A 26,876-nucleotide genomic window follows, 5' to 3' on the forward strand; every position below is an offset into this window, starting at 1 on the left:
TGCTTCAATCTTGACAAAATTGAGAACATGGTTGTTGTTATTATACCTCTTTTTTTAGATGAAGACCCTAATTCTGAGTGTTCTCTGCCTATGAAGACCCACTTGCCTATGAAGAACATCAGGAATTGTCTCAAGAATCTCTTTCAAGGTGGAAAAACCTTATCGAGTCTAAATTATCAAATTACTTTGTGGTATTTCACTGAGTCAGCATTTACTGAGCAGCAATTAAAAACAGAAAAAAGCCAAAGAAACTTCTGCCAAATCGGACCTGTTTATGGCATGTGGAGTGGCATATATGCAGGGCAAGACCACATTTGAAAAATGCAAGTAAAAGTGGTTTAGGCATGAACTAGCAACATGAAGTTATAGATCACAGAGAAGCAACGGTGACCCCAGAAAACACATTATCCAATGGAAGGTACTTAGAATGGTTCTCTGCATTAAGAGGAAAGAGGATGGAAATGATGAAAAGCAAGCTAAAAGATAAATGGCTTAAAGCTGTAAGACTAGAGAGTGTCAGAGATCGACAGGAAGAAGAAATGACCGTGAGCTTCTAATCCTCCTGCCTTCACCTCAAGAGTGCAAGGGTTGCAGGAATCAATGCTGGTGATTCACCTCAAGCCTTTGTTCATGCTAGGCAAGCACTATACAAACTGAACTGCATCCCTAGCCTAGGAATCCAGCTTTTTTCTTGTGAGTTAGGGAAGAAATGAAAAGTTTAGGTGTGGAAGTGGTGACATTGAGTGTGTGTGTGTGTGTGTGTGTGTGTGTGTGTGTGTGTGTTCAATGAATGAATTAATTGCTATAGAGAAGGGAGTTCAGGAAACAAGAGATGGGGGTCATTTAGAATTCTGGACCACAGTGAACAAGGCAGACCTCAGAAATAGTTTCAAACAAGAGGAAAAGTTATTTAAAGAAGGCCTGTGGGTTGGGTTTGTAAGAGTAATATAGGCACTCAAAGGGAAAGAAGAAAAGGAGTAAGTCTCCCATCACATGCAGAGGAACTAAGAAGGAAAGAGGAGCTTGAGAGAAGCCTATCCGAGAGTATAAAAGGACCACGGGACTGATAGGAACCCCAGGTGGACAGGAAGGTGAGCTTGGGCACAAATACAGGACTGAACAGAATAACAGTATGTGGTTAGTGGAGCAGAAGCTCCACATAAAATGATCAGACAGAGAAACAATGCTGAAGATAGTTTTCAGGAAAATTCACTTGATACATAAGCTTGATCACTTGTATGTTATCTACCCCCAAGAACACACTTAAATGTAGAAAGAATGAGCCACCTCTACAAAGTTGTACTCTGATGGCACATGCAAGGTATGTCATACAGACAGGCACGCGTGCACATATACACCCACACACACCCACACACATAGTTCATACATACAAAACAGATATGTTCAGGTAAGAAGGCAAATTCCAAACTCTGTTATTTCAACAGATAAATGTAATTTTCCAGCACAACCATAATTCCTGTAGGAAGTCAAAAATAGAGTCCAAATTATGGCTCAGCACCTCAGCAGGCAAAGGCATCCTGACAACCTTCATTAAATCACCAGGTCTCTTCCGATGGTTAGAGGAGAGAACTGACTTCTAAAACTTACCCTCTGACCTCCACATAGTGCTTTGACAATTGCATGTCCAAAAACATGGACGGACACATGCACACCAATCTGTCAATCAACAAATATATACAATTAAAACAAAATAAATTAAACAGCAATAACTCAAGTTGAAGACTATAGTTATTTGACTTCTACTTTCAATAGTTTTATCTTTTCACAGAAACCAGATTATAATGGACGTTCGCACTCTGAAATTGATGAATAATTCTTTTTCAATACAAACTTTATTGAGACATAATTCATATAGTGTACAATTCATCAACTTACATTATACAATTTTCCAGGTGTGGCAGTACACCTAAATCCCAGCACTTACGAGCCTGAAGCAGGAGAACTGCTATAAGTTTGGAACCTGCCTGGTCAATGTGGAAGGAGTTGGTCTCAAATAAATAAATAAACAAAAGGAGATAACAGTTGAGTGGTACTTCACATATTGGTGGAGTCTTACAGTCATACCAAATTATTTTTTAATTAAGCATGACATGCAGAATGAGCACATGGCTGCAGGTGCACACAGAGACCAGAGGTATTGGGTCCCCTGGAGCTAGAATCACAGGTGGCTCTCAGCTGCGTGATGTGGGCTCTGGCAACCAGGCTGGGTCCTCTGGAGGAGGAGTGAGTGCTCTGAACCACTGAGCCACCTCTCCAGCCCCACCTAATAAATTTCAGACTTTACAGCAGACCCCAGAAATACTCAACACTTTAGTCTACACTCCTAATCTCCAATTTTCCCTCAAGAAAACGCAAGAAACCACGAGTCAGATATATGTCTCTATAAATTTAATCCTCCGTGGTATTTCATATAATGGAATATTAAAATATATTACTTTCATTGTCTGGATCTCTTAACATTCTCAATGTTTAACCACATATTAAACAACATTCTATTTTTTTATATTTACTACTTATTGAAAAACAATGTCCTAGTGATGAGGAAGCCATACTAACCACTCATTAAAAAAAATAAACATTCAGAGTGTTTTAACTTTTAGTACACACAATGTTTCTCTGAAGGTTCATTTACAGCCTTCGCAGACTTTTTTATTTCTCTTGGGTACATATCTAAGACTGAGATTGTTAAATCAGAAGGTAAGTCTCTGATGGAACTGTCCATGAAAGGGTCAATCCCCAGTCCTGCCTCTCTCAAAATAAAGAAGAGAGATGAATGATCAATATACCTGCCAATTCCTCATCCCTTACCAACCCTTGACATCAGCATCACCTCATTATGCTTTTCACACTTTTGCATTTAAATTTTGTGTGTCTGTGTGTGTGCGCGCGCGTGGGCGCGCGTATGAGGTTGTTGTGTGTACTTCAGTGACCAAGCAGAAGCCATACAACAACTTAGTGATGTCAGTTCTCTCCTTCCAACATCTGGGTCCTGGGTATCAAACCCAGCTTGCCATGTTTAATGGTAACTGTTTGTAGCTTCAATTCTAATTGTTCTTAATAAATAAAAGCCAGAGTCAGGAAAAAAAGGGTAAATTCTGAAAAATCAGAGAAGCAGAGCAATCAGACACTAGTTCTTACCGCTCCCAAATCCTTAGACCTAATAGGCGATCCTCTTTCTAGGAATCCTCACACTGAATTCACTGAGATCCTATCTCCTTCTGCCTTATATTCCGCTCTCAACCAAGCGATATCCCTTCCTGTATGCACCTCTCTAATGTTGGGATTAAAGATGTGTGACTCCCCAAGTACTGAGATTAAAGGTATGAGCCACCACTGCCTGGTCTCTATGGATAATTAGTGGCTAGATCCACACTCTGATCTTCAGACAAGCTTTATTTGTTATAGCACAAAGTATCACAGCAAGCATTTGTACACACTGAACACTCTTGCTAGCTCACCTTTTCAAAATTTCTAAATTGTGATAAATTTTAACAATATATAGAGAATAGTAAATAATCATCTATGTGTCCATACCAAATGATTGTCATGACTGTTTTGTAATGTCTCACTTTTATTTTTATCTGTCTTTTAAATACCATGAGTCCATACAAAACCAGTAGCAAAAACCACATGAAGGTACCAGGGACTCCACCGAGGACTAGATCATCAAGGCAGGTGATGTAGATCTGGAGAAACACCTTCTCTGGAGCATCTCACTCTGCCTATTTTGCTGTGCCTTGTGGTCATGCTTTAGCCAGGCAGGCGTGTTCCTCTCTGGTCTCAGCAAGATGATGTAGCACTTGGGGATGAAGATGCCACCCAGAAGGCCAGCCGTGGAGGCCAGGATGGAGAAGATCTCTACAGCCGCAGTGGACTTGCCCCGGGCACTGTGGTACAGGGGCAGGAACGCTGTCCAGACACTGCAGAAGAGCAGCATGCTGAAGGCCAGGAACTTAGTCTCGTTGAAGACATCTGGCAGGCCCCTGGCCAGAAAAGCCACAGAGAAGGTACCCCCTGCCAGGAACCCCAAGTAGCCCAGCACACAGAAGAAGATGGTGCCAGAGCCCTCCTGGCACTGGATGACAATGTGCTGGGGCTCCGAGACCATATCCCTGTCTGGGAATGGTGGGGAGGTGGCCAGCCAGACCCCACAAAGAACAACCTGCATGAAGGAAGCAATGAGGACCACTGAGGTAGAAGCCCCAGGGCTCAGGCACACCTGGATCCTGGCCCCTGGCCTGGTGACCCTGAAGGCCAGGACCACTGTGAGAGTCTTGGCCAGAACAGAGGAGACGGCCACCGTGAACACCACAGCAAAGGTCGTCTGACGCAGGAGGCACGTGGGGACACTGGGGCGGCCAAGGAACAGCAAGGCACACAGGGCACAGAGGGAGAGGGAGATCAGCAGGAAGTAGCTGAGGGTTCTGTTGTTGGCCCTGACCACGGGGGTGTCCCTGTGCTTCAGGAACACTCCCAGAACCAGGAAAGCCAGACCAGCCAGGAAGAGTGCCACCAAAGCCAGCATGAATCCCAGAGGTTCCTCAAAGGCCAGGAAGATCTCTGTCCTGGGCAGGCAGCGGTCTCTGGTGTGGCTCGAGTACTGCTCCTTGGGACACAGGAGACATCTCTTCATGTCTACGGGAGACACAGACACCATTCCTACAACACAGTGCCAACTGCACCAGCTCGGAAGGAAGGTGCCCCAAGCACTCCCTGCCCTTACAGCCTTTCCATCAAGTCATGGATTTATGAATTATTCTTGGTGACCAGGGCTGAGATGGTTGATATTATAGGCACAGGCACAAAGGAAAAAGCTGCATTTCTGTGTCTGTTTTATGTGAGGGTTTTTGTGTCTGTCTTCAGTGTCGCATGTAACTCACGCTGAGTAGCAGAGGGTGGCCAAGAACTCCTAAGCTTCCTTCCACAACTTCTCAAGTGCTGTCATTATAGGCCTGCACCACTATACCTAACCTATGTGAGTTTCTGCCTGTGCCACTTTGTGTGTGCATACATGTATGTGTGTGGTTGTAAGTGCTTGTTAGAACCAGAGATGATCAGATATTGTCCCTTACTCATTTCTCACACCTTATTTTCCTAATGAAATTTATTTGTTCATGTGGTGTGTGTATGTGTTGTGTGGGCTAAGGCGTGCCTTGCACACTTGTACATGTGTTGTGTATATGTGTTGTGAGCTAAGGCGTGCCTTGTATACTTGTACATGTCCTGTGTGTATGTGTTGTGGGCTAAGGCATGCCTTGTATACTTGTACATGTCCTGTGTGTATGTGTTGTGGGCTAAGGCGTGCCTTGGTGTGCACCTGAAGGTAAGGAAACCTGTTACCAGTGTGGTGCTCTCCTTCCACCATGTGGGTCTCAAGAGCCAGACTCAGGCTGTCAGGGCTGACAGTGACTGCTTTAAATGATGAGCCATCTCACTAGTCTCAACAACTATTTTTGGAATTATTTATTTCATTTTTCTTGTTGAGTATTTTTCTGTACATATATATATGGAAAACGTGTGTGTGCCTTGTTCCTATAGAAGTCAGAAGAGGGCAATGGATCCCTGAAACTGGAGTTACAGATGACGGTGAGACCCCATATAGGTGCTCCTAACTGCTGCATCTCCTCTCCCGCAGAAGAATATTTTTTCTTCCTTCTCTTTTTTTATACTTTATTTTATTTCTTAAAAGAAAACAAACTGTCTTTTTTCACTTTGCATACCAATCCCAGTTCCCACTCCCTCCCCTTTTCCCAACCCTCCCACCTACCCCTTCACACCCCCCCATCCACTCCTCAGAGAGGGTAATTGCTTTGGGGAAGGTCCAAGGCCCTCCCTACTATATCTATGTAGATCAAGGAATGAATCCATCCTAACAGAATGGGTTTCCAAAAACCCAGGACAAGCAGTAGGGATAAATCCTGGTGTCACTGCCAGTGGTCCTGAAGTCTGCCCCAGCCATACAACTGTCACCCACAATCAGAGGGACTAGTTTGGACCTATACCGGTTCCTTCCCTGTCCGACTAGAGTTGGTGAGCTCCCATCAGCACGATTATAGTTTTTGAGACTAAATCTTTTATTGAACCTGGAGATCACTGAGTTGACTACACTGATCAGACACAATCTCCAAGATCCTTCTGTCTCTATCTCCTGAGTGCTGGGATTAAAGGACTGTGCCACCACACCTGATCTCTTACATGAGTTTTAATGTTTCATTTTTCCAGTAGTACCAGTAACTGGTCATATTAACAATTGTTTTAGACGGAGTTGTGTCCACAAAATTCATCTTGTCAAGTCCTGTTACTTGGCACCTCAAAGTGTCACTGTATTTTGCCATAAGTAAACTGGAGATTTTCTAACACATGTAAAATTAATTCACCAGGGTAGAGCCTAATTTGGACAAGGCTCCTATCCTAATAAGAATGGGGAGCTGGAGCTGGATGTGGCTGCACATAACTTTAATCTCAGCACTTGAGGGGCAGAAGCAGATGGGTTTCTCTCAATGTGGGGACAAACTGGTATCATTGTGCTTTCCAAGCACCCTGGACTACACAGTCAACCCTTGTCTCAAAAACAAATAACAAAACCAAAAAGAGAGGGAACACACACACACACCAGGGGTTGAAATAAGAGCACACAGTGAGGGGATGGCTCTGCTAGGGGAAAAGTGAGCCCTCATACAACACCAGCCTGGAGGATAACTTGGTTTTGCATTTCCGGCTTTCAGAATGGTAAAGGAATAACTTCTGCAGCTCAGACAGTATGGGATGTGGTGATCGGCTGCCATTCTCCATCTAGGATGAACGCCATTAATACAGAGGAGGAAGGAAATCACTAAAGAACAGCTACATGCATTTCCACTTCCATGCAGCTTAAGAAGCAGGTGGAATTCATCAGTTTCAGCAAAAGGTTCTTCATTGGACCATTAGAGCTTGTGGAAGTAGCTTATGCCTGGTTCTTGTCCACAGTCCAATTACGGTTCAAGCACTTGACTGTCTCAATAAAGCATTTACTTAAGAACAACTATAAGAGCAGTGTTCTGACTGGTGTACCACAGAAAAGCAAAGTCTTTGCATCCAGTGGATAGATGGGTGTAATGGTTTGACTGAGAATGGTCCCATAGTCTCATATATTGGAATGTTTGGTTGTTAATTGGTGGGTTGTTGGGAATGGATTGGGAGGAATAGCATTGCTGGATGAGGGGTGTCACTGTGGGTGGCCTTTGAAAGTTCAGACTCACACACCTGGCCCACTCTCCACCTCTCTGCCTGCCTGCTGCCTTTAGATCAGAATGGAAACCCTCAGCTACTGCCTGGCACCATGCGTCCTGCCATGATGGTCATGGACTCACCCTCTGAAACCATAGGAGCTGCCTTGGTCATGGTGTCTCTTCACAACAGTAGAACAGTAACTAAAACAATGGAGAAACACAGGAGTCTCAAAATTCCCTTTGGTCCCTCAGATTCCAGATCCACATGTCCTTACCTTTTTTGTCTGCAAACTGTCCCTCGGAGCAGGGACTGCAATCAAAACAGCATTGGGGTGCTCCCAGCCTGGACACTTGGCTGAACCCTGGAAGGCAGCTTTCACTGCAGACAGAGGTGGGCACCTAGTAACAGTGAGCATAGTGTCACCAGTGACTCTTTAGGGATACAGATTCTTGACCTCACCCTAAGAACCAGAACAGGAAAATTCCCTCTCAGCCCACTAAATGAGATGCCTTTCAGAAAACATGTCTACCGGAGCAGATGCCAGACTAGAGAGGTACTTTTGAATGTAATAAGGAAGGGCTACATCAGGATGCCATGGTTGAGGCATTCAAAATCACAGATAAACAGTATGATTGTTGTCTTTCCAGTCTCTGTGGGGCTCCTCTATCAAGAATTGAATATATGCGGGCAGGACAGAAGGCTCAATGGTTAAGAGCACAGGCTGCTCTTCCAAAAGAGAAGAATTCAATTCCCAGCACTCATAGAGGCGCTCACACTGTAATTACAGTTCCAAAGGAGCTCATGCCCTCTTCTGTCACGTACAGACACAAGGCATACACACAGCACACAAATACACATGCAGGGAAACATCCATATAGGCAAAATAAAAGGAAAATAATTGTAAGTATTGGCAGACATTACACGAGTCCATAGCCTGGCCACAATTTCCTTGATGGTCATGGCTTTCTCTTTCTTTCTCAGAATGTCCCAAAACCTGTGAATGCTTGCAAACTTCCATGCCTAACTCAGGAAACATGGGTGTCTCTCTCTCTCTTCCTTTTCTTCTTTTCCCTCTGTGAAGTTGTTGAGGTTTACAATTTAGCTGCCCTTATGTTTTTCATTTGCACTCTTTAATAATAAAGTATATTTGAGATTCATTAAGAACAAAATTAGGTACTTATGCCTTTGACACAGAGAGACAGAAACAGAGAGAGAAAGACAGAGACAGAGAAAGGAAGATAGAGAGAAAGGAAGATAGAGAGAGATGTTGTGGGATATTTATTTGCAAATGTGAAGATATGTCACTGTGTTTGACTTAATAAAAAGCTGAACAGACAATAGGTAGGCCAGAGAGGTTAGGCTGAACTTCCAGTAAGAGACAGGAACTCGGGGTTAGAATCTAGCTGCAAAAGAGATGCCAATGAGACACTGAGGCAGTCAGACATATGTTATGGAGCATAGGTGACAAGCCACATGACAGAATATAGATTAATATAGATGGGCTAATTTCTTATAAGAGCTAATTGAGAAAATGCATAAGCTAAGTCCAACCATTGATAATTAATAAGCCTCCATGTCTTTATCTATGGCTATCAGACCAAAGGAAAGTCAAACTATATGCATGCACACACACACACACACACACACACACACACACACACACACCTTCACAGCACACGTGGTAGTCCTCTCATTTACCTTGGACCTGCCAAGGATGACTCAATTTCTCATAGCAAAACTCTAGGTCCAGGCAAGGATCACAAAGTGTGGGGTGCTGACATCTCTACCACAAAAGAAGACAGCAGAAACTTCCCACCCAGATCAAGACCATTGAAAGATTCTTCAAAAGAATCATATGAACACTTAGCATGTGTCATTTCTGCTTCAGAAATCCAAGAATGGGAACCTCATTCTCATGTAGAAAAACTTAAAGCCACCATTGACTGGAGAGGCCACCAGAACAAAACTTAGACAAAGTTGCAGAGGAGAGGACTCTATCTTCACTGGCACAGGACAAGGAGCTGAGCCATTTCTATGTACCAGACTCCATACATAGACATACTTATGTCAACACTGTTCCTAATTTTGTTAATTAATGTCATGGTTTGAATCTCAAATGTTCCCAAAGTCTCATGTTTTGGACCATGAGTTACCAGATGGTAGGTTTTTGAAGTATGATTGGGTCTTGACGCCTCTGACCAAATCAATGGACTGATTTCTCAATGGAATCATAATTTGATGAATTATTACAGATATTGTAAATAGGACGTGGGACCTAGATGGGGGAGTGGGTCCTGGGACCATGCATTCATACAGTGTAACTTGGTTACCTATCTATCTAGCTCCCCACCTCCCCAATCCCTTGGCCCATGAACTGAACAACCTCTTTCACCACACAGGCATGCTGCCTGCTGCCATTCGTGACCAACCACACACACCCAAAGCAATGGATACATCTTAAATTGGACGTCTCAAACCACGAGGCATTAAAAACTTTCCTGACCTGAAACTCGCTCTCAGGTATTTGTGAAATAAACTAACTTAGCAAGTAAACTGAATGTTTATCAAGTCCACTTCCCAGCTGGTTGAGTGTGTCACTCACTGTCTTCTTCTCAGAGAATAACCTGAACACAGATGCTGTGAAAATACTGCCAAGGTAGCACCAAGTGCAGATTCTCATTCTATTTGTGAATCTGATAGATTCTTTTCCCCAGTGTTTATGGTGTAAATATATATGCATGCATTTGTGCATTTATGTGGACTCATGTTCATGTATAAACAAGCACACGTGGAGGCCCAAGGTTAATGCTGGCAATCATCCTCAATTGCTTTTCCATTGTGTTCATTGAGGCAGAAGCTCAAAGGAAAACCCAGAGTTCGCTGATACAGCTAGTCTTACTGGTCAGTTTTCTGTGGGCATCTCCTTGTTTCCATCTTCCAGGGATGAAATTACAGGTGAGACCCACTGCCCACTCAGCATGTACAAGTGTTCTGGAGATCCAAAGTCTGGATCTTCAACATGCATACAAAACAATTTGACCACTGAGCAATCTCCCAACCCCACCTTTTATATTTCCCTTTTTGCTCGTGAATCAATATCATTCAGAGAAAGATCTCTAATGAGATAAACAGCATAGCCAGTTATAACTGACTGACCCATTCCAGAGCCTCATCAACTTGGTGCAGAAGTAGCAATGAAGACTCCTGAACTGAAATTTCCCTGTGGCTTAAACACACTAGGACAAGAGTCATCTCTGCATTCAGGAAACTCACTTGGATTTCCTCCTTCAAATGGATCATCATTTTGTTCCCCAAAGAGACTTGAGGGTCTATCATTCCTACATGGACCAAGTGGAATACACCCTCAGGGGTCTTCTGCCCTTGGATAATATCAAATATTGACACCAAATCTCCATTTCCATCAAACATAATCTCGATTCCATCAGGAGTCTTGAAGTGCACCTTCCTCAGAGCATTAAGCAGCTGACAAAGAAGGGAGATATTGTTCACTAACCAGGACCAGCTCAGGATTTTGTCTAAAATGCAACATACCATTCACCTCTGCAATGAGACAGAGAGTCATTTCAACCAAAGACATTAGGCACCATTAGGCATGAGGGAAAATAAAGGACCTGTGATATTTTCAGGGAATCACAAATATGATTAGGCTTAACAATTAATAGTGTATAATCTTTAATCCAGATAATTTTTAAACCTAATACTGTGCTGTCTGTGTATACAGTTCACACTATAGAATTAGAGAACAACTCTCAGGAATATTCTCTCCTTCTGCTGCCATGTGGGACTTAGGAATCCAACTTATGCTTGTGGGAAATAACTTTCCCCACTGGGCCATCTCAGCAGCCTTAAAATTAAATCCCCAAACATGACAATGTGATTCCTGCTCCAGAGTCTCATTTGGCTGTGCACTGCTGTCCTCAGTCTTCCCATTACACTCTGCAGATTCCAAACTCTAGTAAGAATTCCACAGACTGGCCCCAGGCCACCTAGACTGCCCAACAACTCTAACCAGTCTCCCACAGTTCATCAGTCCACCTATGTGACTCTGCTACTTGTCTCCAAGTAGTAGTCCCTGCTATCTGAACTTTTTCCCATTATGAGACTTCTCATCCTCTTGTCTGAAACTCAGATATTTCCACACAAGGTGAAAATTTTCCTTCTTTCACTCGCTCCTCACTCCATCTACTTTCTATCCCCTTCATAGAATGCACACACTGTTATAACCACAGTCATCTTTTTCGTGCTGTATAGTCCTGGTTGGCCTTGAATTCAGGATTTTATGACCTCAGCCTCCTGTGTGTTGGCATGACAGGCATGGACCACCAAGTCAGATCTTGTGTAATTTGTAATCTGTCATTCTAAGCCAAAGAGACAACAATCACTATGCATATGGTTGACAACCAAATGAGCATTCACCAGACACACAGTAGAGACTCAGGTCATCTTAAAGCAAGTGATAAAAACATACCCCCTCCTTGGCCACCACTCTCACTAGTTACCTCACCAGTGAGCAACATTTCTTCCAAGGGTCCACTTACATATGTAGGCCTATGCTATCCTGAATGGATTTGGAAAGATAGATGGATAGATAGATAGATAGACAGACAGACAGACAGACAGACAGACAGACAGATAGATAGATAATAGGCAGGCAGGCTTGTGCCAAGAAAACCAAAATGCATTGTATGTATATGAATTTATCACTAATATTTTTAAAAAGAATGGTAAGTAAGGATTTGGGAGTTGGATCAGTGATTGAAAAACACATGCAATAAAAGTTTGAGGTTTGGACTTCAGATACCTGGAACCCACCTAAATGTTAGGTGGGTGCGACGGCACGCATGTAGTTATAGCCTAAGAAGGTGGAAACAGGAGGTGCCCAGAGCAAGCTGGCCAGCAATTCTAGCCACATTAACAAGCTCTGTGATTGAATGAGAGACCCTGCCCTAACTAATAAGGTTGAAGAGTGATAGGACGATGATTTCTCATATCACTCTCTGACTTTCCCACATGTACGTACACATGAGCGCACACCCCACCACATATACCTGCATGCCCATGCACATGTGACCATAGACAAGCACCACACAAAAGAGGACAAATGATTTGATATCTCTTTGAAATTATGATTTGTAGTATGCCTATACTAAAAATCAACCACTGTATTAAAAGTTTAATGTAAAGACACTAAAATAATTCTATTTACTATTCTCAGGTATTTTAATTTTACTAGGTATCCTTTATTTGCTAAGACAAGCAACCTTATAAGGACTGGATTCATCTGAGATTCACACATTGCATGGAATCCTTGTCCATTGTTCCTTCTAAGATGCCCCTCAGTTGCAAGTAGGAGGCATCCTTGCTGAAGCAAATACCCAGCTTTTCTTCAGCCTAATGAGAACCAATGTCCTCTTCCCCAAGCAGTCCTAAATCACCTGCTCTGCACACGTCTCTCTCACCTGCCAGGGCTGGAAGTCCTGGGAGTCTGTACTTTTCCCATCCTGCTGTCCACTGGTTATCACGTCGTGCAGGGCATGGGCAATGCTGTAGACAGCTGTGTAAGCAACATCAATTTTACTCACTTCTGGGAAAGGATACTGCTTGTTTATCAGACTCTCATTCCCTGAGCACAGCTGGACACCCTCTGTCACTGTGCTGCTCTGGTCGGGCCATGTGCAATCAAAGGTAAACTCCCAAAACTTCTTTATAAACATGTCTTCTGGAGTCCGGCTGGGGCGCAGGTGAGCAAGGAACTCTGGGAAGCCAATAGCCCTGCTGCTATGAAGCAGAAGGCCAAATGTGCCATGCAATACCTGGGAAATGCCTGGAGTAGACAGGGCAAGTGCCATGTGCGTAGTGTCCTTGCTGACCCAGACCTGCCCTGAGACAGGGACACCCAGTAGGCCATGAAGAATGAGCAGGAAATTAGAATTACTTAGGAAAACCAGAACAACCCTGGCTGTGCATTTCTGCATCTTCTGGACAATCTCTCCAATCTTCCCCATGGACTCATGGGAAGGGACATGGAGGGTGAACTCAATGCACACACCAGCTGGACTCAGCTCCTGATTGGCCAGAGAGCTGGCCTGCTGCCCAAAGTCATCATCATGGGCCAGAATGATCACCCAGGACCACTGAAAGTGAATGATCAGCTGGGTCACTGCACGGCAAGATGTGAGGTCACTAGTCACAGTCCGAAGGAAAGATGGGAACTGGATCTTGTCACTGAGGCTGGGTAGTGAGGATGCATAACTGACCTGTCAAGGAAGAGCCAGGCAATAGAAGGGTGAATGACACTGGGACTTATGCATAGGCTGATGATCTGGTTTAATGCTGGGAAGGAGGAGGCTTGAGACATGGCTCAGCAGTTCAGAGCCCTTGTTCTTCTTGTAGAAGACCCAAGTTTAAGTCCTAGCACACACAGCAGAGGGCTCACATCTCCCTACAACTCCAAGTCAAGGAAATCTGATACCTTCATCTGGCTTCCTTCTGCATCCTTAGCATAGACTCACACGGACATACAGACAGACAAACAGACACACATTAAATATTAAAACATAATTTTCAGGAAAGAACTTGAGCATCCTGCATTGTGAACTGTGTTGGTTCTACCGCCTGGTGGCTTCTGGAATGAACCCAGAACCATAGCTTTACCTGCTCTCCTCTCAGCATCTGTCCTTCACCTGTCCTGTAATACTTCATTCCTGTGCCTCAGCAAGGTGTGTGACTGTGTGCTTTACACAAAACTGTTAGGTTGCTATTTTTTCTTTTATTGAGCTCTACATTTTTCTCTGCTTTCCTCCCTGCCTCTCCCCTCCAATTCAACCCTCTCCCAAGGTCCCTGTGCTCCCAATTTACTCAGGAGATCTTGTCTTTTTCTACTTCCCATGTAAATTGGATCTATGTATGTCTCTCTTAGGATCCTCATTGTTGTCTAAATTCTCTGGGATTGTGATTTGTAGGCTGGTTTTCTTTGCTTTATGTTTACAAACTACCTATGAGTGAGTACATGTGATTAATTGTCTTTCTGTGTCTGGGTTACCTCATTCAAAATGATGTTTTCTAGCTGCATCCATTTTCCTGCAAAATTCAAGATGTCATTATTTTTTTCTGCTGTGTAAATGTATAAATGTACCACATTTTCCTTACCCACTCTTTGGTCGAGGGGCATTTAGGTTGTTTCTAGGTTCTGGCTATGACTAACAAAGCTGCTATGAACGTAGTTGAGCACATGTCCTTGTGGCATAATTGAGCATCCTTTGGATGGTCTTGAAGATAGGTTGTTATTTTTTTAAATAGGTGGTGTGTGTGTGTGTGTGTGTGTGTGTGCATGTACATGTGCATGTATGTGTGTATGTGTGTGTGGTACATATGTAAAGATCAGACATATTTCATAGGTTGCCTCAGCATAGGAATGATGGGATATGGTACCAATGGGATTCAGGAGAATGCATTTTCGCAAGAGAATGAAAAATGTTCTCAAATCAACTGAGGTACTCATCCTAAGATAAAAGTCACTGAAGTGCTAACCTTAAATGCATAAATTATCCTCAAGTCACCTCTTAAAACCATATACTAAAGAGATAATTGTCAAACACAGCCTCCATTGTGGGAATGATGCTAATGTCTGGGCTACATAACCAAAGGGTAGATGGGTGCAAGTGGCATGAGCCCAGTTGCCTAGATTGAAATTCCAAGAATCTACAGCCAAACAAAATTACTGATCAACTTACTTAAAAAAAAAAAAAAAACAAATAAAATAACATTTCTTTAGGAGCTGGAAAGATGTCTCCCCAGGTAAAGGTATTGGCCCCTAGTCTGATAACCTGAGTTTAAGCCCCAAAATCAAAAAAGTAGAAGAAAAGAACTGACACACTAAATTTGTCTTCCGACCTGCACATGGACACCATTGCACTGGTTTCACATGCACACACATACACACACACACACACACACACACACACACACACACACAGGGCTAAAGAGTACAGTGGTTAACAGTACTTGCTGTTCTTTCAGAGGAGCTGGGTTCAAACCCCAGCACCCTCGCGGCAGCTAAAAAATATCTATAACTCCACTTCCAGGGAAGCCAATGACCTTTTCTGAATGTCATTGGCACCAGGCATGTAGTGTGTGCATGCGTGTGTGTATGTATATATATGAAAGATGTATGTTGCATATGACTATATTTGTAGATATGTACCACAAATGTGTAGCACATCTATAATATATATAAGAATGTACATACTCATATACATTAATAAAAATAAAAAACTCTGTAAAGATACATTTTGAAATAAAAAAATTTTCAATACCTCACTGAGAGGGATGCCAGTTCTCTCTAAACTATCTTTATCTGTATATGGAGGGGAACCATGTTGCACATGGAGAATACTTGCAGGGAGCCTGGCTCCACAGCAGAGCTGCTCACGCCTGTGGCCATCACCATCTGTTTCTCTATCATCATTAAGGGACTGCACTACATTCATGAAGGAAGAAGGCTTGAGTAACTCACCTGGGGAAACTTGTACAGCCCCAGAAGTCTGGCCATGGAGACAGACAGGGATGACCGTGTGTCCCCAACCAGAGCAGCCTGAGGAGAACCATGCTGGCAGGTATAGTTGGGGATGGGCTCCTCCTGCCTCGAGAGAAAGCTCATTGTCTCGTGGACGGCTCCATGCACTGAGTCCCCAGAGTTTCGAATGGAGAAGCCCAGAGTCAAATTGGGCAACAAGTGAGCACTCCTATTGATCTCCTCGATGGCAAAGACGAAACTCTGGGCCACCCGGTAGCCCCACTTGGAAACGCTGAGGGAAAGAGAAGCCCACATTTATCCCTCATGATGGGGTAAACTGAACACGAATAAACACAGGGACTCGAGAGATACAAGCAGAACAACATCTCCACAAGTATTTCTACATAGATGTGCAGAGGAGCACAGTTCAGATACTCAAAGGGGAGCCAGAGGGAATGTGGAGCCAGTAATCAGAGGGGACAGTTTCAGAAGACAGAATGGATAACTGAAGATCTATTGAACAAGCTGGGTGTGGTGGCACACTTGTTTAATAGTTTAATGGCTCTCTGGAGGTAGAACAGATGGATCTTTGAGAAGTGGAGACCAGCATGGATTATAGAGACAGACCCAAGTACCAGGAGCTACATAGAGAGGCCCTTTCTCATGTAAGCAAAGAAAAATCTATTGCACAGTAAACTTGCTTAGAATTAACAGTAACTAACATCTATTTCAGAATTGCTCTTAGTAAGAGCCAGAAGACAGGGAGAGGAGATGTGAAATGCTGTCTTTGGTAAATGATTTGGGCATAGCAGACATGTGAGTCTGCCAACAGCCAATCATGCATTGGAAAATTCCTTGTGTGGCCCTCCTCTTCCCTGCTGAACTATTGGCAATGGATGTAATCTGGCGAAAAGACACTCATTGTCTTTAGACACATACCCAACTGATGAATCCCAAAACTCCATTGTACAGTTCCAAGCCTGCAGCCACACAGACAGCCTTGGTTAATTTCAGGGGGTCATATCTGGGTGGGCACAGCACATGCCTTTCATCTCAGAACTGGGGAGGCACAGACAAGCAAATCTTTACTAATTGGAGGATAGCCTGGACCACAGAGTGAGTTCCAGAACTGCCAGGGCTACACAGAGAAAACCTGTCTCAAAAAAATAAATAAATAAAATGAAAAAGAATCAATGGCTAACAAAACAAAAAGGCATAAATGTGGGAAAGAGTCCTGTAAGACAGAGGAGGAAAGGTCAGTGGTAAAAGGAAGGTAAGAGAGGCTGGGGTTGAGAATTTAAAAAATGCACTATGTAAACATATGAAATCAGCAAAGATCAAATGCAATAAAATGTTAAGCATACATATACAAGTAACACTAAATGGACTCAACAGGTCTCATTTATGTATTAATATATTGGCTTGCATGTTTAAGCAATAATAATTAAAGAATAAAAGGCCATAAAATTGAGAGAAAAGAAGGGCTTATAGGAAGCATTGGAAGGAGTATAGGACTAGATAGATAGATGATAGATAGATAGATAGATAGATAGATAGATAGAGCCGTAAATATATAGATATAGACAAATATATAGATATAAGGATACAGATAGATACATGGGGATGTTCAGACAAAGAATCTCTTTAAGACCTTTGTTGGTCTGGAATTCAAAGGTATCTTCCTGCCTCTGCCTCTTGAGTACTGGAATTAAAACAAAGTGTCACCATATCCAGCTGATGTGATTTATGTTGATTAAATTGTTCAGAATTAATGTTGAGAGTAGATTTGCTTTGTTTTGAGGCAGAGTCTCCTTGTCCCTGAGTCTGACCTCACACTCACTATATAACCAAGAATGATGATGAATTTTCAATGGATGTGTATGTGTGTGTATAAGCCAGAAGCTGACAACTAGTACTGTCTTTAAGCGTGTTCTGTGTATGTATGTGTGAGTGTGCATGTGTGTGCGTGTTCATGTGTGTGTGTGGTGTTGTATTTGTGTGCATGGGTGTTTCCCCTTACAAGGTGAAGACTGGTGGATTATCAGGATATCTTTCATAATACCTTCTCCACCTTTTAAAAAAACATTATCCTGTGTTCATGTGTGTATGTGGTATGTCTGTATAGTCACACAAGCTAGAACACATGGAGGTCAAGAAACAACTTTGTGAGTCAATTCTCTCCTTCCATCTTTATATGGGTTCCAGGAAGGGCCAAGTCGTCCATCAGGCTTGCGTGCCAAGCACTTTCCCCCATAAGGCAACTCACTGGCCCCTCTTCACCTTATTTTTTGAGACATGTCATCTAACTGAGCCTGGACCTCATCCATTCAGATAGGTTCAGTGGTCAGCAACCTTTAGGGCTCTGCCTGTCTCTCTGTTCCTAACCAGGGTTACAGATGCTCAAAATGCCAGGCTTTCATGAGGGTTTTGGGAATCAAACTCAGGTCTTAATGCTTCTACAGCAGACACTTCATTAAGACCTTCACTTTCAAATTCTCCTGTCTCTGCCTCCCATGGTAGATTATAAACATTCACATCACCAAAAATTAAATATGTGTTGAATTAGGAGTGGCAGGGCTGTGTCCCCGGCACCCGGCCGCCCGCATGGCTAGCTTATGCCCGAAATAATTACATGTAAACTGTATTCTATTAAACACTGCCTGGCCCGGCTAGTTCCAGCTTCTTATTGGCTAGCTCTTACATATTGTTCTAACCCATTTCTAATATTTTGTGTAGCCCACGAGGTGGCTTACCAGGGAGAATCTTAACCTGCATCTGTCTGGAGTGGGAGAAACATGGAGACTCCCTGACTCAGCTTCTTTCTCCAAGCATTCTCTTCTGTTTACTCCACCCACCTATGGGTTGGCCTATCAAGGGGCCTAGGCAGTTTCTTTATTAACAAGAAATCACTCCCACATCATTTCCCCTTTTTCTGTTTAAACAAAAAAGAATGGCTTTCATTTTAACGTAGTAAAATTACATATAGCAAAACAGTTATCAAGCAAGAATTACAGTTACAATATATCTATTTTATCTTTTATCATAACTAAGGAAAACTATAACTATCTATTCATTCTTCAACTCCATCAAAGACTCCAGAAGGATATAATATTACCTAAGTACACAAGAAATAAGAAAACTCTAGAAATGACAGAGACATCTCGCTGCCTGGACAGTCACCCAAAGTTCTTTGGTACCGTTGGGGCATCCATCTTCGGCCTACAGGCCCATGGTATCCAGATACATTTCCATGAAGCAGGAAATTTCAAAGACAGTTCAGTCATTTTCTGCTGTGTCCTGCAGAATGTCTCGCAGACTCTTTCATGAATCAGGAACCCCGAAAGACCATCTCACCTTTAGGCAAGTTCAGCAGTCCTCTCTCTGAGGGTTCTCTGTGTCCAGTTTATGCAACAGTCCAGGCAAGAGCAGTTTCTTGCCCAAATGACTATCCAACTCCATAAGGATCCTCTTCGATGCCCATCTTCCTCTTGAAGTAGCTGGTGCTGCCAGGAGCAGACGTGTCTCCTTGTCATGAAAAGTCCTAAGTTATTAAAATATTTTAAATGCCATATTCTGCAGTCTTTGAAAGATATGAAGAATGCCTATCTAACTGAAATATATCTCTATATATCTAGAAAATCTAATTAACATGACTACAAGCTTAACTATTAGCGATGATTATCCATTAACAACCTATATTTCCTAATTATACATTACATTTTTAAATGAACTACACAATCACAATACCTTAATCAAGATCAAAAATACATATACATATAACAAAATTGACCTTAAAATCCATACCAATGCAAATTATTCATATCTATATCATATCCCCCTTTAAATGTAAAAGAACATTTATAAACAATATTTGGGAACATGGGCGTAGTTTTTTCTCTCCAAACTGCTTCCTGCTGAATAGGGGCGTCGTTAATTAGGTTGTTCATGATATAACCTGTGTGCTAGTTTCATCTCAGTTGGCAATTGAGCGAAGCAATTTTTTGAGGGTGTTCACAGCAACCTTTCAGGAGGGCGTGGTCTATCATACCAAATCGGAATAGATGCAATCCACAGGGTCTCATCCTCTGCAAAAACAAAAGAAGACCCTCTCCAAAGCATCATATCCTTAGACCCAAATTCTGAAATCATAATACCCTCATGAAATCCATTTTGGTTTAGCTTGGCAGCCCATATAATGAAATGTCTCTCTGTACTTAGCTCCTTCACAGTCAAAAATTTTAAAGAAAACACAATGTACATAATCCAGACTCTCTGTGAATTTTCCATTTTTACGTGGCTTATTTTTCTTTATTTCTCTTAATCTATAACTATCTGTACTTCTGTACTCTGTCTCTTTAAAGACTTTACCCTTTTTCTTTTTAAGACATTAACTTTATTCTTTATATTCTTTTTCTTCTCTTTCCCAAGCCTACGTACATTTATCCAACAGTGTCTGAATCTGTTTTATTGTGAATCTGTAATTTTTTTACTATCCAGGAGCATTTCTTAAAATGTTAAGCATTTCTTAAAAACTTAAGTTGCACCATGTACAGGTAATACGGTACTGCCTGTGTCCTGCCCAGTCTAAACCTTAACTGCACGGTTTTAAGGTAATTACGGTAGTTCCTGCCTGAGATCAGCACAGTTCAGCATGGAGCAGCCGCTCCTGCCTCAGAGTCATTTGGTGCTTCTGAGCTGAGCACAGTTCCAGGCACACAGCAGTTCACATTGGAGCCGCAATCAGCAGTTTAATTCTGAGACTGAGTGTGCAGCACAGAAACTCTTTTCATCCAAGTTACAGCCAAATCTGACACGCAGAGCACTGCGCAGTCTGAAAACGCGTCTCTGTATGGCGGCAGGAATCCGCCATGCTCTTCCGCCTGCCTAAGCCTGATTCTGCCTTCTGCCCAGGTGCAGGCGGGGAGCGCTGAGCCATCTGCACGGTCTCAGAGCACTCTCCTCCGATCCCAAGCGGGAACACAAACATCCAGTCCCATAAAAGCCTTGAAATGCTTTAAAGCCAGAGTTCACGCTGGCAGCACAGCCCCAGGAAGCCGCGCTTTAAAATGACACAGCTTTTTTTCTGCTGCTGTTGCTGAATCAGGAAATTTCTCTACAGCACGCCACCAACAAACAGCAAAAATCTGTGTTAAACTCTCTCTCCCTTATTTTTAAGCCTTCTCAGGTTTTTAAGTGGATTTAGCCCATCACGTCTGGGTGCCACTCTGTTAAATTAGGAGCGGTGGGGCTGCGTCCCTGGTACCCAGCCGCCTGCATGGCTAGCTTATGCCCGAAATAATTACACGGAAACGGTATTCTATTAAACACTGCCTGGCCCGGCTAGTTCCAGCTTCTTATTGGCTAGCTCTTACATATTGTTCTAACCCATTTCTAATATTTTGTGTAGCCCACGAGGTGGCTTACCAGGGAGGATCTTAACCTGCATCTGTCTGGAGTGGGAGAATCATGGCGACTCCCTGACTCAGCTTCTTTCTCCCAGCATTCTCTTCTGTTTACTCCACCCACCTATGGGTTGGCCTATCAAGGGGCCTAGGCAGTTTCTTTATTAATAAGAAATCACTCCCACATCAAATATGCACAATGATGGATTTGTGAGTGCGGTGAGCTTGATCAGTCATTCTATAATATGTACATACAATTATTATTCATTGGCTTAAAAAATAACATGGGATCCATGTATGGTGGCATACAGTTATGATTCCAGCAATCAGGAAGATAGTGAGTTCTAGGCTAGCCTCATCTACACAGTAAGAGCCTCTCTCTCTCAAAAAAAAACTCAAAAACAAGCCATTGTGGCCAATATGTTGGCTCATGCCTACAGTCCTGTGTTTGAGGGCTAGCTTGAACTACACAAGGAGTTCCAGACTAGCCTGAACACAAAGTGATACCATCTCAAAAGAAAAGAGTAATGGCAAATGTAAAAAAAAAAAAATCAGTAATGAAACTCTCTTCTGTTTGTGGATGAATAAAAAGAGATGGATGTTACATTAAAAAAAAAACACTTAACAACTGTTTTTGACTCAGATCTCATCATATACCCCGATCTTGCCTGGAACAAATAATACTCCTGCCTCAGCTTCCTGCATGGTGGGAGTACAGCCATATGCCCTATGCTCAGTCATGGCAGCAATTAAAAACAAATAAAGCTTAATATAAACACTTAAAAAATAAATAATTGGGGCTGGCGAGATGGCTCAGACATTAAGAACACTGGCTGCTCTTCCAGAGATCATGAGTTCAATTTCCAACAACCTCAGGGTGGTTCATAACCATCTAGAATGAGATCTGGTGCCCTCTTCTGGCATAAAGGCATATATGCAGGCAGAACACTGTATACATAATAAACAAACAAAAAATAAATCTTTAAAAAATATATAAATAAATAACCAAGAAGCTTGTTTTGTAAACTACACAGAGAAACATCATATTGCAAAAGCTGAAATGAAAGTATCCAAAAGTGGGATTGTGGATATGGCTCACTTCTTAAGTTGGATCTCCCGGACCATAGACTGAACGTGGTGATGCAGCCCCACTATCTCAGCACTCAGAAGGTAGAAGTATGACTAACGGAAGCTCAAGCTCATTTTTGACTACCTAGTGAATTCGAGACTCCATGATGCTTAGAAAAAATAACAATCAAAAGGAATACAGCACAGAGGAATCACAGAGGCTGATAATTGATGAAAATCTATTGTTTACACATTAATCCATTCAGCAAACACACCTACATAGACACTATTTTAAGAACCTTGGATATACAGAAGAATCAAGAAGTCCCACCTGGCCTACAGAGGGCAGACATTAAACCCACTACATGAGCAGCCATACTTCAGTCCAGTACAAACAAGACAGACAGACAGAGGTGATGTAAAAGGAGAGCAACAGAGCTTCTGCATGGATACACAGAGAAATGTGGTGGCCATCTAGCTGGGACTCTGAGAATCAACCCCTATCCAAGGCTTTACACAACTTTGTAAGGCTGCTTCTGGGTTTCAGAGACTCCCATTCCACATCCAACACTTACTCTGAAGCCAGCAGTCCTGATGGTGGGACAGTGAAGTGAGACAGGGTACCAATAGAGAGATCAAAGATGGAGAAGCTGCCCCCCACCATTACATCCCCAGGACGGTCAAAGTGACGCCTCTGCCTTGGCAACAGCCAGGCTCTTGGTGCAGAAAAAGCAGACACAGACACATAGCCAAAGAGAACAGGAAAGAGAATACACAGCCACATGCCTGCTGGGCACCAGGCCATCAGTGACAGGACAGCCTCATATGGAGCAGTAGCTAGCAGTAAAGGGGGCTTTTTATCTGTGAGGAAGCTCTCAATCAAGGACTTGAGGCTAAGACCACACTGGGAATTCTAGGTTTGCAGGCTGTGAGGAGAATATTGATCATGACATGGTGGAGGTGGGTGACCACTAAATCCCAGAGTCATTAAAAGTTTTATCTCCTCCTCCTGAGGTTTCTCTTTGCATTCACGGTCACAGTTCTGGGCATCATTTGCAGACTACAGGAAGAGCAGCAATGGGTCTGATTGTCTCCTGAGAGACTTGCAAGCCCAGGAGCAGCTGTGCGCAGGACAATGTTTAGTAGAGAAACCCCAGGTGAGTACAAGAAGCAAACAGCCCAGTAGCTGAAGTGAAATATTTAACACATTGTTCACACTCTGTAGCCCCTGCATAGGCCCTCCATGTGTCTCCACTGTGTTGATCCACCAATCCATGTTCTGGGTGGTCTTTACTGTTCCTTGAGGAATTTTCAGAAAAGTTTATCTAGCACAATTTGGAAATACACACAACCAAACAGCAGAAAACAATATCCATGTCTTTGTAGAGCCATTACTCATCTTCCCAAGGTACTGAGCCTATTTGTCGATCATTTGAAAACAGATTCCAAGGTTACCAAAGTTGTTTTCAGGTAAATTCACTTGATACACTAGCCTGATGGCCTGTGTGTGATCCCAAAAATCAGCATAAAGTTAGAAGGAGAGAATCAACTCTATACACTTATCCTCTGACTCAACATGGAAATTATGACATACACCTGTGTGTATGCATACACACACATGCACACTTTATACATACAAAATAGATATATTCAAGTAAGGAGACAACTTCCAAAGTGTTAGTTCAACAGATAAATAAAATTTTCCAACACAATCATAATCCCCATATGACGTCAAAAATAGAGTCTAAAGGATGGCTCATCCTCTTAGCAGGTAAAGGCAACCTAATGACTTTAGTTAAATCACCAAGTCCCTCCCACATGATTGGAGGAGAGAACTGACTTTTGAAACTTATTCTCTGAACTCTACATTGTGCCTTGACACTTGCATCTCCAAAAACGTGGACAGAAACATCACACACTGCCGTAGAGATTTGCATTGGTATAGATCTTGATTTATTGATACAAATTTAAGGTCAATATTGTTATATGTACATGTGTATTTCTCCTCTTGATTAAAATGTTGAGATTATGTAGTTCATTTAGGTTAATAGGTAATTATGTATAATAGTCAAGATTGTAGACGTTAGATTTTCTAAATGTTCAATGATGTATTTCAGATGAACAGGTATTCTTCAAATCTTTCAGGGACCTTCAGAATATGGCATTTAAAATGTTTAAGAACTTAAGACTTGATCTCAGCACCAGGAGAGCCAACATGGGGGTGAGTTTGGGTCCCGCGGCAGCAGCAGGGGACAGGGAACTCAGACATTCCTCATCCTCCCTAGACTTCCTGGGCTTCCTGCTGGGCCTAGACTCCCAGCATACTGCCTCTCTCTTCCTACCCCACCCAGCTTGCATCCAGAACCCTCCCTCCTTTCTGCCTCCCTTCCCTCTGGGGGCTCTGAGGCAACCTAGCGGGAGGGAGCTCCTTTGTTTCAATAGCCTGCCTGCAACAAGCAAGGTAGGCGCTTTGTTTACGAGCTACCCAACAAGCACAGAGATCTGATCTTGGCACCAGGAGAGCCATCATTGGGGAGAGACGTCACTCAAGCACCAGGAGAGTCATCACTGGGGAGTGCCATCACTGGGAAGGTATATCAGTAGGCAAGGAGACCTGATCCTGTAAGAGAAGACACATAGGGAAGCATTCAGAGGAACAGATGGGCAGGCACCAATGCAAGAATTCACCCAACAATCTGAAGAACAACATGAAACCACCAGAACCCAGCGACCTCACAACAGGAGGACAGGAACACCTTAATCAAGAAGAAGTAGAAAAAACTGACTTTATGAAAGTGATTGATGCCCTTAAACAGCATGTAAAAAATGCCCTTATAGAAATGGATGTGAAGTATAACAGAAAGTTTGAAGAATTGAATAAATCAGTGAATGATACCCTAGGAAACCAAGGAAAAACAATCAAACAGATAATGGAAACAGTTCAAGACTTGAAAACTGAAATGGAGGCAAAGAAGAAAACACAGAGAGCCGACTGGACATGGAAAATCTAGGTAAACAAATAGAGACTACAGAAACAAGCATATCCAACAGAACACAAGAGATAGAAGAAAGAATCTCAGATTCTGAAGATAACATAGAGAAAATAAATGCAAGACATTCTTCAGGACAAGCAGATAGTGACTGCCTTTGAAATTTCCTGCTTCATGGATATGTCTGCTGGAAACTATGGGCCTGTAGGCCGAAGATGGATGCCCCAACAGTACAGAGGAAATTTGGGTGACTGTCCAGGCAGCAACATGTCTCTGTCATTTCTAGAGTTTTAAATTTGCTTATTTCTTGTTTGCTTAGGTAATATTGTATCTTTCTGGAGTCTTTGATGGAGTTAAAGAATAGTTAGTTATAGTTATAGTTTTCCTTAGTTATGATAAAGATTATTGTAATTTTTACTTGATAACTGTTTTGTTATATATAATTTTGCTATGTTAAAGTTAAAGCGTTTCCTTTTTGTTTAAACAGAAAAAGGGGAAATGATGGAGGAAGGTCATTGGTAATAAACAAACTGCCTTGGCCCATTTTTATAGGCCATCCCTTAGGTGGGTGGAATAGGCAGAACAGAATGCTGGGAGGAAGAGGAAGTGAGCTCAGACTCGATAGCTCTCCTCTCTGGGGCAGATGCCTCAGAGAGAGGCCATGCTCCCTTCTCCCGGGCAGATGCAATAGCTCTGCTCTCTGAGGCAGACACGATTGAACTCTGACCCAGGATGGACGTAGGCTAGAATCTTCGGGTAAGCGCACCATGGGGTGCTACATACCTTATTAGAAGCTGGCCCAGGTGCGAGAGTTAGCTGAGAAGAGGCTAGATATAATGGGCCAAGCAGTGTTTAAAAGAATACAGTGTCCGTGTAATTATTTCGGGGCATAAACTAGCAGGCAGCCAGGGTGCTGGGGACACAGCCCTGCCGCTCCTATTACTACATGTCACTCTCTGGAAACTTAGAAATAAGAGCCAGAAAGCTCTTCTACTCTCTGTTTTCTGAAGAGAAGACTGTTAGGCTCTCTTTCCTAATGATGCTTATTCTGAAGAGTAACTTCATGTTGTCTCCTTTCCCAACCAACCTGCTGGTCTGACCTGCATTTCTTTTCTGAGACACTGTACTCTGGAACCACAAGGTAGAACAAACCCCTTTTTGCCTAAGCTGATTTGGCGATATTAATTAATAAATAAAAGTAAAAGAAACTAAACCTACTATTCTGTACCCCCTCTTAAAGTTTCTACTCCTTTCCAATAGTGTCAAACTATGGACTTAGCATCTACAGGGGCCTTTGGAGAACAGTCAGGATCCCAACTTGGTTTCATTTTTCCTTTGAGACTTTTTGTTGACTACATCACATTCCCTTATAAAGAAATTAGACTCTGGTTGAGAGGGATTATTCTTTATTTTTACATAAGAAACACTTGGTAATTTACTAACTAAATATGTTAATAAGGCCTTGACCTTTAAAACTAGGGTAATTAGCTAATCTTGTTAAAGTAGATAGACAGATGTCAACAGGCTTGGAGGCCTTTGCTGATTGAGGTCTCCATTCCATCATATTCTATTTTATAACCCATCTTCCATTTTCCTTTAAACACCAGAAAGAAAGAAAGAAGAAAGAAAGAAAGAAAGGAAGGAAGGAAG

The 26,876-nt window shown here is 42.6% G+C and overlaps 2 protein-coding genes across 2 annotated transcripts in view; both read right to left on the reverse strand.

Annotated features, from left to right (window-relative positions):
* Nucleotides 1-3,679: 3,679 nt before the first annotated feature.
* Nucleotides 3,680-23,020, reverse strand: LOC126493799 (vomeronasal type-2 receptor 26-like). The gene is made up of 6 exons (XM_050130903.1): nt 22,812-23,020; nt 15,767-16,058; nt 12,711-13,508; nt 10,504-10,713; nt 7,505-7,628; nt 3,680-4,656 (listed from the first exon to the last, which is right to left on the reverse strand). Exons 1-6 carry the CDS (start codon nt 23,018-23,020, stop codon nt 3,680-3,682), a joined length of 2,610 nt encoding a protein of 869 aa, XP_049986860.1.
* A 129-nt stretch (nt 23,021-23,149) lies between these two features.
* Nucleotides 23,150-26,876, reverse strand: part of LOC126493800 (extracellular calcium-sensing receptor-like) — a 58,193-nt gene continuing 54,466 nt past the window's right edge. Inside the window, exons 7-8 of the mRNA XM_050130904.1 lie at nt 23,402-23,535; nt 23,150-23,296 (exon numbers count right to left, since the gene is read on the reverse strand). Coding sequence (XP_049986861.1) covers nt 23,150-23,296; nt 23,402-23,535 — 281 coding nt within the window. The remainder of the gene's footprint in view (nt 23,297-23,401; nt 23,536-26,876) is intronic.

Source organism: Alexandromys fortis, unplaced genomic scaffold (assembly GCF_014885135.2).
Source record: "Alexandromys fortis isolate MF-2015 unplaced genomic scaffold, M_Fortis_MF-2015_v1.1 scaffold_339, whole genome shotgun sequence".
Taxonomy (NCBI): Eukaryota; Metazoa; Chordata; class Mammalia; order Rodentia; family Cricetidae; genus Alexandromys; species Alexandromys fortis.